Source organism: Vidua macroura, chromosome 9 (assembly GCF_024509145.1).
Source record: "Vidua macroura isolate BioBank_ID:100142 chromosome 9, ASM2450914v1, whole genome shotgun sequence".
NCBI lineage: Eukaryota > Metazoa > Chordata > Aves > Passeriformes > Viduidae > Vidua > Vidua macroura.
Genome location: NC_071579.1, coordinates 30,636,797 through 30,652,210, shown reverse-complemented (window position 1 = coordinate 30,652,210; position 15,414 = coordinate 30,636,797). Strand labels below are relative to the sequence as shown.

The window sequence follows — 15,414 nt, the reverse complement described above, 5'->3', positions numbered from 1 at the left end:
AATTCCAGACTGGTTTGGGTTGGAAGGGACCTGAAAGCTCATCCAGTTCCATCCCCCTGCCATGGGCAGGGACACTTTCCTCTATCCCAGGGTGCTCCAAGCCCTGTCCAACCTGGCCTTGGACACTTCTAGAGATGGGGCAGCCACAATTTCTATGGCTATAAGGAGGCAAATCCCTTATCCCATCCTCGCTGTGTGAGGCCTTTCCCTGGTGTGCAATTCCACATGCAGGCAGCAGCTCCAGAGCAAAAGTCTTTTGTCTTGGCAGACGTCTGTGGGATATTTCCTCCCCTCCCCCTTGGAGAAGAACATCCCTTTCTCAGTGCCTACAATAGGTCTTTGCTTCCCAGGATCTCTGTCTGCGTGCACGTGTGTGACACATGACGGCACCTTTGTGTCCTGGGGCACAGCCTCAGCCACAGGGGATCCACTTGGTGGCTGCATTGAATCCCCTGGGATCACTCAGACACGGAGATATTTGCAGATTTTGGGGCACTGCCTGTGTAAACACACACAGACAGCAAAGCAGAGGGATTACACACAGCTGGAAATCAGCAGCTCCTGCCAGGGGGAGGATTGGTGTCCTCCACGTGAGGGAAACGTTCACACAACCCAAACAGATGGAGTGGGGGGAATTAACACTCCTGCTTTTGGACACTTCCTGGGTGACTATTAACAGTTCCCTGGTTTGGATTAGTGCACAGCATATGTTGGGTAGCACGGACTTGGTGTTATCTGCTAGATCGTGTCCTGGGCTCAGTCTTTTTTTGAAGTCACAAAACAGTCCTTTTTTATTAATGACTCCCCACCTTCTACCTCCTCTTCCCGTTACAATAACCCCAAACCACGACGTGGTTGGAGACACTGGTAGCAATGGCATGTTTGGATGGGAAGATGGATGGTGCAGTCTTCCAACCATCTCCTGAATCATTGTTAGGGACAATTTTCAGCATTTTTGAAGGAAAAGATGGGATGATATGGGGCAGGATTGACTGGGAGCCCAGTTTTGTCTGGCTGAGGGACCTGGCCATGCCCTGCAGACCCATGGCACCAGCAAGGTCTTAAGCTGCGCCAGGGGGGTTTAGGTTGGACATCAGGAAGAATTTCTTCACAGAAAGGGTGATTAAACATTGGAAGGGGCTGCCCAGGGAGGTTTGGAGTCCCCAGCCCTGGAGGTGTCCAAGGCAGGACTGGATGGGGCACTTAGAGCTCTGGGTTGGGGACAAGGTGGGGATCTTGGGGATCAAGCTTGGACTCGATGCTCCTGGAGGGCTTTTCCAACCTCAGCGATCCTGGGATTCTGGTGCTGCCAAGGGTTGGTGTGGCTGCACTTGTGGACTGAGGGCCGGGGAGCAATGCTGAGGAGCCTTTTCCCCAAACCACCGGTGCATCCCCACCGGTGCCGAGAACAACGCCGGCCGCTCTGTTCTCACATGGGAATAAAGCGGCACCGCAAGGGGAGCCCGAGGCCGGTGGGGGTCAGGATCCTGGGGACGGGGACGGGGTCAGGGGCAGGGAACGGGGATGGGGACAGGATGGCGACGGGGGACACGGACAAGGACAGGGGAAGGGATGGGGACAGGGACAGGGATGGCGATGGGGACAGAGGGCAGGGATGGGGACAGGGATAGGGAGAGAGGACACGGATAGGGATGGCGATGGGGACAGAGGGCAGGGATGGGGACAGAGGACGGGGATATGGAGAGGGGCAGGGATGGGGACAGGGAGAGGGACAGGACACGGATGGGGACAGGGGCAGGGATGGGGACAGAGGACATGGATAGGGGCAGGGATGGGGACAAGGGACGGGGATAGGGGCAGGGATGGTGACAGAAGACACAGATAGGCGCAGGGGCAGGGATGGGGACAGAGGAGGGGGATAGGGATGGGGACAGGGGACGGGGACAGGGGCAGGGATGGGGACAGGGGCAGGGATGGGGACAGAGGAGGGGGATAGGGATGGGGACGGGGACGGGGACAGGGTCAGGGATGGGGACAGAGGAGGGGGATAGGGATGGGGACAGGGACGGGGACAGGGGCAGGGATGGGGACAGAGGAGGGGGATAGGGATGGGGACAGGGGACGGGGACAGGGGCAGGGATGGGGACAGAGGAGGGGGATAGGGATGGGGACAGGGGACGGGGACAGGGGCAGGGATGGGGACAGGGGCAGGGATGGGGACAGGGGATGGGGACAGGAGCGGGCCGGCCGCGGTCACTCCCCGCCGTATATCTGCGAGGAGCGGCCCCCTGGCGGGAAGGGGAGGAGGCGGCGGGCGCGGCGAGCGCCGGGGGTGGGAGCTGCGCCGCTCAAGTGCGCGGCTCGGCGGAGCATTACGGCGGCCGAGCGCTGCCCGGGCCGGCAGCGCGGAGCCCGCAGCGCGGCCATGGCCGAGCGCCGCGCCTTCGCCCAGAAGATCAGCAGGTACCGGGGGGCGGCCGGGCCGGGGGCGGCAGCGGCACCGCGCGTGGGGGCGGGCGGGCCCGGCCGCGGAGGCTCCGCCGCTGCCGAGCCCCGGGGGCGAGCGGGCCCGGCGCGGCCCGCGGGGGCCCCCCGCGCCCTGCCGGCCTCCGGGGGCGCCGGGCAGGGTCCGCGGGGCTGCGGCCCCCGGCCCGGCCGCCACAAAGGGCCCGGAGCGGGCGCGGCGGCCGCCGAGCGCGGGGCCGCTCCCCCGGGGGAGCTCCCGCGGGGAGCGGGGGGAGGGCGAGAGAGGAGGAAAGGAAAGGAAAGGAGCCGTGGAATTCCGCTCCCGCGAACAAAGGCCGGCCCGGCGCTTTGTGCAGCCCCTCTGGCCGCACAATGGGCGGCACGGCGCTTTCCTGGCCGAGCCGGCCCTGCCCCGACCGACCGCCTCCCGGCGCTGCCCCGGCCCCGCACCTGGGAGGGGAGCGCCGACCTCCCTCCGGCTGGCTGGAAAATGGAGAGAGAGCTCCCTTGCAGCGCCTTCCTTTTGTGTGTGAGCGGGGCTGCTTGGGAGCTGCGTGAGCATCCTCGGCTTTCTCAAAGTTTGGTCATTTTTCTGAAGAGGAGGATTTATAGAGGTTTACCTGCCAACGGCAGGTTTGTGCAGATTTACATTCCGATTTAGGCATGTGTTTCCAGGTGGGAACAGTTTTTCTGTTTGCAGGTCTGACCAGGTAGCCTTTGGTGACCATGGTACCTCTCCTACCTGTAACCAGCGGTGGAGTGAAAGCGAGGTCCATCAGTTGTGCCAGGGCTGTTCAGGAGGATGTGGACAGTAACAAAAGGAGTCTCATTTTCGTGCCATTGAGTGAGAAGCTGTAGGTACTAATAGTTGCAGTTAGAGAAGCTGTGATGGAGAAGGGTCATGGGCAAAGAAAAAGGAGGTTAAAGGAAAAAGATGGGTAGGAGGTAGAGGAGTGACATCAGTCCCACCCCACTCATGATCTGAAAACAGGTGAATACATTGCTCTTCTCTTCAGGTTCTCTGCACATTTGGATGTGCACCAGCCAGGGGTTAATGTGACAGATCAAGGAATGGGGGAGAGATGGATTTGCTGCCAGACCGTTTTTCCTGCTCCTTGCTTGTAGTCATGGGAATGTCACATGAGAGACAAGCCCTGGCAGTCAGAGTGTCCGAGCTGTACAGCCCTGGCAGGAAGTTCAGTAAGGTGGCCCTGGGGTGGCCACTGTGGTGCTCAGCAGTCCTGCCTGGTTCCCTGGGCTGTAGCACAGCTGTGCCACCTCTGTGCACCTTTTGGACTAATCTGATCCACTCCCCGTGTTTCCCAGTGTGGTCTTTAAACAGGTCTGGTTCACCTGTGCCTGTAGAAGGACACAGGTGCTTTGCAGTGAGGTCAGGGCTGTTGGATCTCCAACTTTCTTTTACACTTGTAAGATTGTTGTGTTTTCTATGGGGTTTCCCATGTTGTAGTGTCGGAGAAATCTCAAATTCCTGGTTCGTGGCCTGCACATCCAGTGCACGTGGAGGCAAAAACTCGTGGGCAGAACGTTGCACCTGGGGATGCCCAGGCTGCTGTCCTTCCTTCTCCTGCTGGCACAGAACTGCTGGGAATGTTGCTGTTCCAGGGGATGGGAGATTGGAGCAGGCCGTGCACGGAAGTCCCAGAGCTGTGCTGGTGGCTGCTGGAAGCCCTCCCCAGTTCCATTGTTTCAAGAAGAATAGATCCCTCACATTTTCACACTCTGCCCCCCGGTTTGGCTGACTCATCGAGGTAGAAGTAGCATTTGTCTTATTCACAGGAAATAGCCATGCTGCTCTTGCTTTGCCTGTGTGCTCCAAATGGATGTCATTCAGATCCACCAAGACAAATTCCTTTAGTCCAGCTGCACGTTTCTAAACTGGTTGTTACAGAAGAGGTAGAAAAACAAACATGGGATGGGCTGAGCTCTTTCGTGGAAAGCCCAAGGGATGTGTCCTCAGCACACATTTATCTGCTGTGCTTTCTTCAGCCACTGTGATGCCCCTCAAGAGCACGATCAGAATGCTGGTGCCATGCCCTGCCTGCTCATTGCATCCACATCTTTAAATATTGGGCAGAGGCTATAATGAATTGCCCCAGCAGTTTCAAAATATCTTTTTAAGACTATGTTACAAGGTGTCTTCATGTTTAGGTCCAGCTGAGTTTTTGCAGGATGGGTTTAATCTAGAATTTGGCCATCAGAGGTGCTTCCTAATTCTTCTTGACTCCATCAGAAGAAACTCCTGAGTTAAACATATATAATTAGTTAATAATATCTAAGATATTGCTAATGGCAATATCTGAAATTGCTAATTTTTATTTAAAAATATATTGGTAGGATTTTTTTTTTTAAGCTGTAGTGGATCACATCCTTCTGCAGCATCCTGATGCCTCTGTAGCAGCATGGAGGCTGTTGCTTCCATCTCAGTGTGAGAGCAGGGGAGCTTCAGTGCCTCCTGTGCCTGCTGCACATTCCCAGCTGTGTTATCCCAGTGGATGTTTTGGATATGGGGCTGCTTGGCAAAGAAATAGGATATGGAAAGCCCCTCACCAAAAGGGTCAGTTCTGAGTTCCTGGATGTCCCAGTAACGGGAGCATGTTGCATCCCAGCACTCCAGTGCTTCCTGGGACAGAGGAGAAGAGAGAAAGAAAAACTCCCCCTTTAAACCTCACACTGCAAAAAACATTACAGGGGTAAACTCATGTAGGCTTTCATGTGAGCCCCTGACTCAGTGCCTTGTCAGTGCTCTTGGAGCATCCTGAGGCTGGGTTAGCTGGGGAATTCAGAGCTGCTCCTTCGGTCAGACCGTCACCATGGAAGTGTCTTTGCTTGGAAGGAGTTTTGATCTTCCTTTCTGCTCCCACAGTGGGAGAGGATCCCTGTGGCTTGGAGCAGCACACCTGCCCTGCCCTCTGTTTTACAGTGCCTGTCGGCCTCACACAAACCCCACAGTGTGGTTTTTACAACTGCTCTGTGTTCTGCTGCTGAGAATTTTCAGTTTTCCTGTGCCCAGCTGTCAGTGGAGTCCAGAGAAAACAGTTTTTACCTGGTGGGTCCAGCCTCTTCCCAGGTGGTTCCATGTGAACAGGAACCCCCTGAGGTGCTGCTGTCTGGGGCTGGGGGCTGATCCTGCTCTCAGACGTTCAGTGACTTGGAAATTCCCCATCATCCAGGACTCTTACACTGCATGGGATTCCTGGAGTAATCACAGCTTGTCTTTATGGATTTGAATTGAGGGGAAAACACTTGTGTTCACTACATTCAGAGCATCTTATTTCTGCTGCAGCTCCCTTTACACTGATGGGGTGCTGTAAAAGGGGACTTGGGAAGGCTAAATTTGCATTTATGTTCATTTAGAGCCCTTTTACACTCCCTGAATGATGTGTCAGGGGGGCTGACAGCCTCCTTTGCCCAGCCCCAGGATAAAGAGGGATGGTGTGAAACCTGCACCCACTGAAACCAATAGCAGAGCTGTCACTGGCTCCCAGGAGCGCCAGATCGGGCCAGAAGCGTGGTCACAGCAGAATATTCATCACAGTTTATTCTCTTCCCACATCCAGATGCCATTTGCATTGTCAAAACACTGTCATGGATAACTGAAAGGATTTTTAGCAGGAATTTCAAAGCATCACTTTCCTGTTCTCCCCAGAAGTCCCACTGGCTGTCCCCGTGCAGCCTCTCTGGATGTCTCGTGGGGGAGTTGGCAGCGCTTGGGAAGCCCAAGAAAATCCCTGACTGCTAAAAGCAAGGGAGAAGGCAGGGACAAAACTTCACAGAATTCACAGAATCCTTGGGTTGGAAGAGACCTTCAAGATCATGGAGTCCAGCCCAGCCCCCAGCACCTCAGCTAAACCCTGGCACCCAGTGCCACATCCAGGCTTTTTAAACACACCCAGGGATGGTGACTGCACCACCTCCCTGGGCAGCCATTCCAGAACTTTATCACCTTTCTGGAAAAGCTTTTTCCTGATATCCAACCTGTATTTCCCTTGGCACAGCCTGAGCCTGTGTGCTCTGGCTCTGTCAGTGCTTGCCTGGAGACAGAGCCCAAGCCCAGCTGAGCACAGGCACCTTTCAGGAGCTGTGGAGAGTGCTGAGGTCACCCTGAGTCTCCTTTTCTCCAGGCTGAGCACCCCCAGCTCCCTCAGTGGTTCCTCACAGGGTTTGTGTTCCAGCCCTTCATCTCCAGGGCTCTGTCACAGAGCTGCTTCTCTGGCCAAGGCTTCCTCCTTTGGTTGGGTGTTTTTAGCTTGAGGTGTGACTTTGCTGTGCTGCAGGATGCAGTCCTGTGGTGATTTCCTCAGTCAGGTGTCCTGGGAGCTCACTCCCTCCACTGCAGCCCAGGGGTGACGTTTCAGCCTCAAGAATCAAATATGATCAGAAGAACACCACAGGCAGCGTTGTGTGATGTTTTCTCTTTTAGTCAATGGTGAGGAAAAAGGGAACATGTTGTTGCTCATCTGTGTTAATTTAAGAACCCACACACACCCTGCAGCGGTCGGGATCAGGCTGGGCATTTCCTCAGCTGGAAATCAAACCCATTTCACTCCAAGGGGAAGGAGTTCACTCAGAAGGAAACAGGACCTGGGGTTTAGGAGGAAGGGCTGAACTGGCAGGGTGGCTCCAGGCCAGAGCTCTCCCTGCATTCCTGGAGCTGGTTCCCTCATCCAGCACAGCTTCCCTGGGTGGTGACTCACACCTGGATGGGGCTGCAGGCAGGACAGAGGGCCAGGTCCTCTCTCTGCAGAGGTGACACTCAGCCAGTGCCACTGGGCTTTGGGATTGACATCCAAGCCCAGTGAGTCAGGAGGATGGATGCCTCCAGCCCGTGCTGGGCGATGCTTTCCCTTGAAGAAGTAAATGATGTGTAAATGCAGTTTTCTCTCTCTGAGGCAGAACAAGCAGCTCTGCTGGGGCTGAGTTGCCTCGCTGTGCCAGGCTGCCTTCTCAGAGCTCCCTGGGTGTGCAGTCCCTGCATGTGACCCCGGGCTGAGGAACAGGCTGGAGTAACACTTCTGTCATTAGCAGGATGGGGAGAACCAATTTGCCTTGCCCTTTCCCAGTGGAGAGGGCTGAGGAAAAGGGAGAATTCCTCACATCACCCCAGGCTGGCCCTGACCCAGCTTTGCTGGGAAATAAGAGAGTTCCTGACCTTCCTTGGCATCACCAGGCAGATCTTGGGGAGATTTTGGAAGGCAAAAAGAAGAACTGATATTTCCATTTCGCTGCTTAAGCTAAAAAAATGTTAAAAAAAAAAGGAACAATTTTTGGGTTTGACCAGGCAGGGCACATAGAAAGAGAAATGATTTTTGTGTGTAGTAGAGAACCCTAGGAGTGCAAACATGGCTTCATTTTGTTATTTGCAGCTTGGAGTACTTTGAGAATGACCAGTTTTGTTTTGCTTTAGGAGCCAGTTCCAAGAGGATTTTTCTTTTTGCCTCTTTGTGTGTTTTTTTTTTCTTTTTCTGTGTGAACCACATGTACACACAATAATTAACCAGTGAAGAAGGTCAGAAAGGAAGTGACTGGGGAAGATGTACTTTAAACATACATTCATGAGGCTGTGGGCTGTAATTAACTGGAATGTTTGTCTGAGGTTCCCAGGTTACATGTTGAATATTAGATAAGTTATTAAAGAGGCAGATTTTTATTTGTCCATTTAATTATCAAAGCTTTAATGGCTCTTCAGCTCTATCAAATTATTATTATTTTTTTTATGGTTGGAGAATATTTATTTCTCTCTTCTTGATGGGGTTTGGTGTAACACCAACATTGCTTTAGGTTAGAAATAGTGCTCAGGGTTATAGTGTAACATGGACTGCTGGTCATGAACAGTTTGTCATGGGCAAACAACCTCTGGGAATGCAGGAGAAGGCAAGTGTGTTTATAGAGTGATGGAATGGTTTGGGTTGGGAGGGACCTTAAAGCTCACCCTGTGGTCAGGGACACCTTCCACTAGAGCAGGAGTTATTTGTTTCAGGGAAACTGGGAACCTCTGGCAGGAAACAGAGAGGAAGCAGCCCTAAAAGAAGTCAGCTGAGATATTTTCTCAATGTGGAAATACTCATTTGGTTCTCCAAAGGTTCTGCTCCTTCTCTGGAGTCGGTGACCAGGGTGAAGCACATCTGCTGAAAGGTGATTCCCAGCTGGAACAGCTCTAGAAAAGCATTGGGTGATCAGGGGAGCCCAAAGGCTGGAAGGGGACACCTGGCTGGTAGAAAGGAGTGGCAGAGGGCTCTTGAACCTGATCATGCTGCCACAAACCCAAAGGGGTATAGATCACCCATAAATACATCTGGAGATCAGGTTACTTTAGGAGGTGGTTTCTAAGTGTCAGAGGCACGATGCTTTCCCTGGAGAAGTGGTGTCCAGAACCTCTGTGACACAGAAAGGAGTCAGCCTGAGCTGTGGGTTGGACTGCAGGCTTGGAATGACCAGCAGCAGCTCCTGCAGACTCCACTCAGGAATTCTGAGATTTACACGGTATCCATTAACTTCATGTGGGAAGAGTTTTGATGGGTGTTGGTGAAAGCTGGAGAGGCAGGAGTGCTTCAAACTTGAGAGTAATGCTGGTTCCTTGGTGAAACCCATTGGAGATTCACTTCTGACTTGCTGTGGTCATGCTTTGGGGGAATTTTCAAAATCCAGTGAGGTTATTAATGGGGCAGCAGCACAGCTGATCAGTGCCACCCTTTTGTGGCACCACATTCCTTCCCCTGTTGGACCACAGAGGTGCCCTCGAGTTGCTGGGGAGGAGCCAGGCACAGCTGTGGTTGCACAGCTGGGGACAGGTCCCCTCCTCTGGCTGGACTTCCCATCTGTAAACAACGCCTCTTGAAAATGGGGATGGGATTTTAGTTTTTCCTGTTGTGCTGGGCTCTGATTTTTCCTGCCAGGGCTCTGTCTGTGCCTCATCAGGAGTGACACAAAACACAGCAAGTGAAGGCTGGTGTAGAGCAGAGCCTGTCTGCATCCTGGGGACAAGCTTGTCCATCCTCAGCCACAGCTCCATGGTGTGCTTTCCATGCCAAGCAGCCATTTTAATCCATTCCAAATTTCCCTACAAAAGCCAGCAGCAGGCATGGTTTGCTCTCACGTGTGTCTGTGTGTGCACACGTGGTGGGAGCAGGGAGATGGCTTTTCCTGGATGTTCCCTGTCCCCAGCAGGACAGAAGCCACCCACCAGAAGTGAAAACATCAGCTCCTGTGGATAAAGGCAAGCATGAAGGAAATGACTTCTTGCAGCCAGAATACATAAAACTTGATTTTTTTTTTTTCCTCCTGCAGTCTACTTTTTAAAAAAGACAAAATAATGCTTCCTCTAGCTAATCTTACGTCCATCCTCTGCCTTGAGGAAACATCTGCTCCCCATGGCAGCCTCAATTGTCCCAGCCAGTTCCCTCTTAGAGTTCCCTTCTCTTCCACTGACAGCAGATGCCTCCAGCTGCCTTCATTCCTGCCCACCAGCAATCCCAAAGGCAAGAGCCCATCCTGATGTCCAGGTTTAGCTCAGGACAGGTTTAACCATCTCCTTGGCAGGATTTTAGCAGCTTGTGTGCTGTTCTGATAAACAGCACAGTCCCCCACAGTCACCCCCATGTGAGATCAGGAGTCTCTTAGCCATGAGGATGCTCAGAGATCACTGATACAGCAGAAGAAAAATCACCCCAGTCCTTGCAGCCTTATGGGCTGGTTAGTGTCTCCTTGGAGCTGGGAATTTGCTCTGGGAGCCAGAGCTGCCAGCAGTGTGTGATGTGGTGAATGACACTCGGGGAGGGTTTGTCACTATTAAATTGGGTGTTGACTCCTGGAGAGGAGCATTTGTGTTGGTGAGGTCCTGCAGGCCAGGGGTACTCAGCAGCTTTTCAGCTACACAACTTTTTTTCTTTTTTTGTGGGAGGAATCTGGGTTTTGGTTTGCTTTTGGAGCAAAACCATTTCCACCCTCCTCAGAGGCTTGGCTATCCCTGCTGAGAGGAGCTGCAGCTTCCTGCTGGGATACAGGATGGAGAGCTGGGGATGGCTGTGCTGGGGCTGGGCTGGGCTCTTTGTTTAGACAGCCCCTGGCCATCAGCATTTCCCTCTGTTGTGCTCCTCCTCCCTGCTCCAGGTGGCTTTACCCACCTGTTGTGTTTTCAGCCTTACCAGAGACAGTGTGGCTCTTCAGCCAAAATGAAAAACCGTGGAGGGTCACAGCTTTCACCCTCCAGGCAAGGAAGGGCTGCTCTGTGCTTTCCATTCCTGGTGAGAAAATTACCCAGTGGTGGAATTTCTGTCTGGCAGGGACACAAGGCTCTGTGCCAGTGTTCCCTCTGTTTGTCACCTTTACCTTTCCTACACAGGAAGGGAAACACCTTTTTGTTCTGACCCAGTCATTTGTTTCCTGGTCCTTTGTCTGACTGTGATTGCAAGCCCCAGAAATAGGCAGAGGGATGAAAATGCAGAGTACAGGAGCAGCTGTGTGACCAGCAACTGCTGAAGGGTGAGGAGAGCTCTGGAGAAGAGCTTTCCTTGGAAAAGCCTGCTGGGAACAACTGAATTTGTGCTCGGGGGTCACGTGCATTTTATTGCCACAGATGTGCACAGAAGAGCAGTTCACAAAGGGGGGAAAAAAAAAAAATAATTGCTGTTAAAAATGTGTATCTGCAGCCTTGTGAGAGCTTTGTGACTCCTGGGAGTTTGTTATGCAGGGTCTGTTCCCAGTGGGCAGTGACACCCTTACTGCAGTGAGCAGTGTGTGGTTCCATTGCAGCAGCCAGGGAGGTGTCCCTGCTCCGTGCCCAGGTGCCTCTCAGAGGTAACCGTGTCCCTGTGCCGTTGCAGGACCGTGGCAGCCGAGGTCAGGAAGCAGATCTCGGGGCAGTATGGAGGCTCCCCACAGCTCCTCAAGAACCTCAACATCGGAGGCAGCGTCTCTCATCACACCACTGTAAGTCATGCCTGGAGCAGGCCTTGCTCAGGCTGCTGTCCACACTCGTTTCACCCTCTGGGAGGCTCTGCTGACAGCTTGTTGATGTAAGAGGCTCTGATAACACCAAGGACAAAATTCCATGCAAAACCCACCCATTTTGGGGATTTCTGTGTTGCAAATCAGTTGGTGTGGCTGGGAATCTGTGTTTCTGCAGAATCTTTGTAGGACAAGGAGCTTTCTTGACCAGATATTAGTTGTTTTATCCCCAAAAAGCCTGGATTGGGCATTAAATTCCATGTTTGTGTGGTTGTCTGCATGGAGAGCTCTTTGCAAGCTCCTGCACTTCAGGTTGCTGTTTTCCTGTCCTTGTCACCCTGAGAGCAGGACCACAGCAACTCATCTGCTCTTCTGAAGTATTTTAAATATTTTGCAAGTTGAGTGTGTCCATTCCTCAGGAATGCATATTTACTTACAAGTTTACAGCCCACTTTGAAGAGCAGCATTGTCACAATCACCCTTTCTGAAGTCAGACTTTCTTGCATGGCCTACCAGTAACCTTCCAGATTTATTGTGGTAAACATTTCAAGAGTGCAACAAACTTTTTCAAGCTGGAGATGTTTGATCTGGGGTCTCACTTCGGGTCACAGCAGTTCCTTTTGCTGCAGTCAACTTGGAAAATAAATATTAGAGCATCTTGTTTTCTTCAGAGAGGGGTGGTTAGGTCAGGCAGGGCTGGAAATGTGCCCTGAATTTGATAGTCTGTGCAAGTGTTGTGAGTTCACAGGAGTTCTTCTCTTTGGAGTGGGGTCCTGTAGTGTTTCCTCAGTTCCTGGGGTTGTGGGAATGAGTCCATGGGAATTCCCTCTGCTTCATGTGCAGTGTGACCTGTTAAAGCTTCCTCCTGTGGAGCACACACGTGTCCTCAGAGCAGAGTGTCACCTCAGAAGGGACCTCCAGGCTGACCTCTGGCTCAGAGCAGTGACTTCACTGCAGGCACAGATTCATCTCTGAGATCTGGCTGTGCCAGGGGCACTGGGGATGGAGGAGGGCTGGAATTCCTGTCATGTCCCAGGAGCTCAGGGAGAGCAGAAGGCTGCTCTGCCAGCAGCCAGGTGGGCACTGAGCGGGTTGAGAAGGGTTAATGAGAGAAGGGTTAATGAGAGCTGCTGCCCAGGCTAATGCCTGATCTCAGTGGCTCTGCTGGGCTGTGCAGTGCTAATGCAAAGCCCTGACTTGGCAGTTCTGGATGGGCTTTTGCATAATCCAGCATTAGAACAGGGAGGGTCCCCTGCTATTAGCCGGAGTGTGGAGCACTCGGGGTCATTGACTCCACTTCCCTGCAGCACTGGGCAGCTGAGGAGTGCACTCCCATTGGATATCCATCCCAGGAGCTGCTGGGCCTCCCTTGTCCCACCTGTGGTTTCATCTTGGAAGGAGTTGGCTGAATTGCCTTCCTGCTCTCACAAAGTGAGGTGTCTTCTGTGAACCTCTCCAGCTGCTCCTCACCCAGCCATGTTTTTGATCAGTTTCTCCTTGTATCACCTCCTTTCACTCTGAATTGTCTTTTTTCCACTTTTTCCTCCTATTCCTAAGGTTTTTCCATTCTGCCACCAACCAAGTATTCACGCTCAAAGCTTCAGTCCTGTTGATCTTCACATGTAATTTTTGATACAGGATCAGACTGGTTAGTCATGGTATTATCAGTAGCTCTCATTACCCTGTTGGCCTGGTGTTTGGCAGTAAATATATGCAAGAATCTATAAAAATGCTGGAAAAGGTCATGCTGGCTGGAAGCAGGCTCTGAGCTTTTCCTATCAAACTGCATTGTGTGATGGCTGCTGTGATAAGCTCCCAGTTTGTCACATTAAATTGGGTGCTGAGCAGAGATGCTCTGCAGAAACCTGATTAACACGGGGTGATGGTTTGTAGGAAATAGTCTGTAGGAAAAGTCTATTTAGTTAAGCCATGAGTCTGTATCCTGAGGCTGCATAATACGACAGAGGTTTGCTTGTCTGAATTTTGGGTTAATTTCTCTCCCCGAGGCATCCATGAGGAGCTGCTGTGCCTGCCTGGCCTGGTTTGATAATCAGCATTATGCAGAGGGAAAGCATTGCTGTGTGAAGCTGTGTTTGCTCTGGAAAAGTTCACTTCTGTGTAGCCACACTGGTTTAAAGGCCTAAAGTAGGGCAGGTAGTGTGGGAGTGAATAGGAAATTCCTGCTAAAATGTTGTGTGGTTGAGTTTCAGTATCTCCACAATGGCAGCTGGTTGGGATTGGGGAGCTGCAGCCTGCCAGAGTTCAAGAATTATTTGGCCAGTGCTCTCAGGCACAGGGTGGGATGGTTGGGGTTGTCCTGTGCAGGGCCAGGAGCTGGACTGGATGATTGATCCCTGTAGGTCCCTTCCAGCTCAGGATATCCCAAGAGCCTGTGACTCCAGTGATGGTGCAGATGTGGTCTTTCATGCCCACCTTGCTCACTGTGCTGAGAATTCTGCTCCAGGAAAGGTCAGCAAGGTTTGTCTGAGAGTCCTATCAGTCCAGTGGAGGTATTTTGGTGGAGAAATGGAGTTTTTGTGAATGAAGAGCCTTCAGCACCATGCTTGCTTGGGCCTTTTGTTTCTTGTCAGCTGAGGCCACTGCAGGGATGTTCCCCACTCCATGGGCTTGCCCGTGGTTGAACCTGGGATAAATGCAAAAACCTGTCAGCTGAATTTTAGCAAGTCCCTTCCCTTTTGCCTCACCAGCAGCAGACAAAATGCTGCCAGAACTGTTTCTAATTTGGTATCTGGTAGAGCTGGGGAGAAGACACTGCTTTCAGATGAGTTTATTATTGTCAGCCTCCACCCTTCTGCCACTTTAGGAGCAGCTGATTTTAATTGCACATTCCTCAAACCCCAGACACAGGTCCAAGGCCCTCAGAGGCTTTTCCTGTGTAACCCAGTGTGCCAGGCTGGGATCCTGGCAGGATGCAGTCCCTGCATTTTTCCTGTGTAACCCAGTGTGCCAGGCTGGGATCCTGGCAGGATGCAGTCCCTGCAGCTCTGAGCTTTTTCTTTTTGCAAGCCACAGCAGAAGGCACTGACAGTTTGTTGTTGGGAAATAGGAGCTGTGAGCTCGGAGAGTTCCACGAAGGAAGGTTTCTTTTTTTGAAGTGATTTTTGCAAGTCTCTCCAAGCCCACTGGTGAGTGGGGTGTGCATCTGCACCTTGCTGGGTGTGCTCTGGGCTGGAATCCATGGGCTGTGCTCACCTTGGGTGCCTCCAGAGGTTCAGCATTCCCTGCTGGGAGCTGGTGCTTCTCACCACCAGCCTCACTTGCACTTCCTCTGGGAGAATTCCCCAGGATCTTGCAGGATGGGGAATTTGCTGTTTGTTTGATGAACCAGGCTGTTTACTATGGGCCATTATAATCCCTCGTGACTAACCACTTTCTTTTCTTCTCAAGTTTGTTTTTTTTCTGTGGAGCAGCTCCTTGTGCTCAGTTAACTCTGTCTGCTGAAAGAAGATAAAGACTTACAAAATCTTGGACTTCTTTTTTCACTCTTGAGTGCCAAGGATAATAATTGAAATGTTTTTTGGTTGTTGTCCAAAACTTGATTATTTTTCTTCCCAAGAAAAAATTCTCTTAATTTTTAAAAATCTTTTCAGGTCTTTTTTTCTATTTCTTTACATCTTTAGAGGTATATTTCAGTGGTTGGACACAGTGCAATGGTCTGGTTGACAGGATGGTGTTCAGTCCAAGTTTGGGCATGGATGATCTTGGAGGACTTTGCCAACCTTAATAATTCTGTGATTTAATTAGAAGAGCAGCTTTTTGTTAATCTTGCAAATAAGCAGAGTGAATGTACATTCCGTTGTTTTATAGAAAAATCACAGCTTTTTCCAAGGGATTGGGGGTAATACTTCCTGCCTTTTGATGTGTGTTACAGCAGAGATGATTGTTAGTAGGTAAAGGAGCACTCTTATAAGAGATACTAATTAGTCTGGCAATAAAGGGGTCTGGATTCTTGGATGTGATGTGATCTGACCACGTCTGCTCTCAGCACTTCATTTTCTCCTG

The 15,414-nt window shown here is 51.8% G+C and overlaps 1 protein-coding gene across 11 annotated transcripts in view; it reads left to right on the top strand.

The window, feature by feature from the left end:
• Positions 1-2,348: 2,348 nt before the first annotated feature.
• The window catches only part of DOCK7 (dedicator of cytokinesis 7), a 95,058-nt gene continuing 81,992 nt past the window's right edge, over positions 2,349-15,414 (top strand). For all 11 annotated transcript variants that reach the window (XM_053985251.1, XM_053985250.1, XM_053985246.1 and 8 more), the window contains exons 1-2: positions 2,349-2,424; positions 11,268-11,373. In XM_053985251.1, coding sequence (XP_053841226.1) covers positions 2,387-2,424; positions 11,268-11,373 — 144 coding nt within the window. In that variant the 5' untranslated portion in view covers positions 2,349-2,386. The remainder of the gene's footprint in view (positions 2,425-11,267; positions 11,374-15,414) is intronic.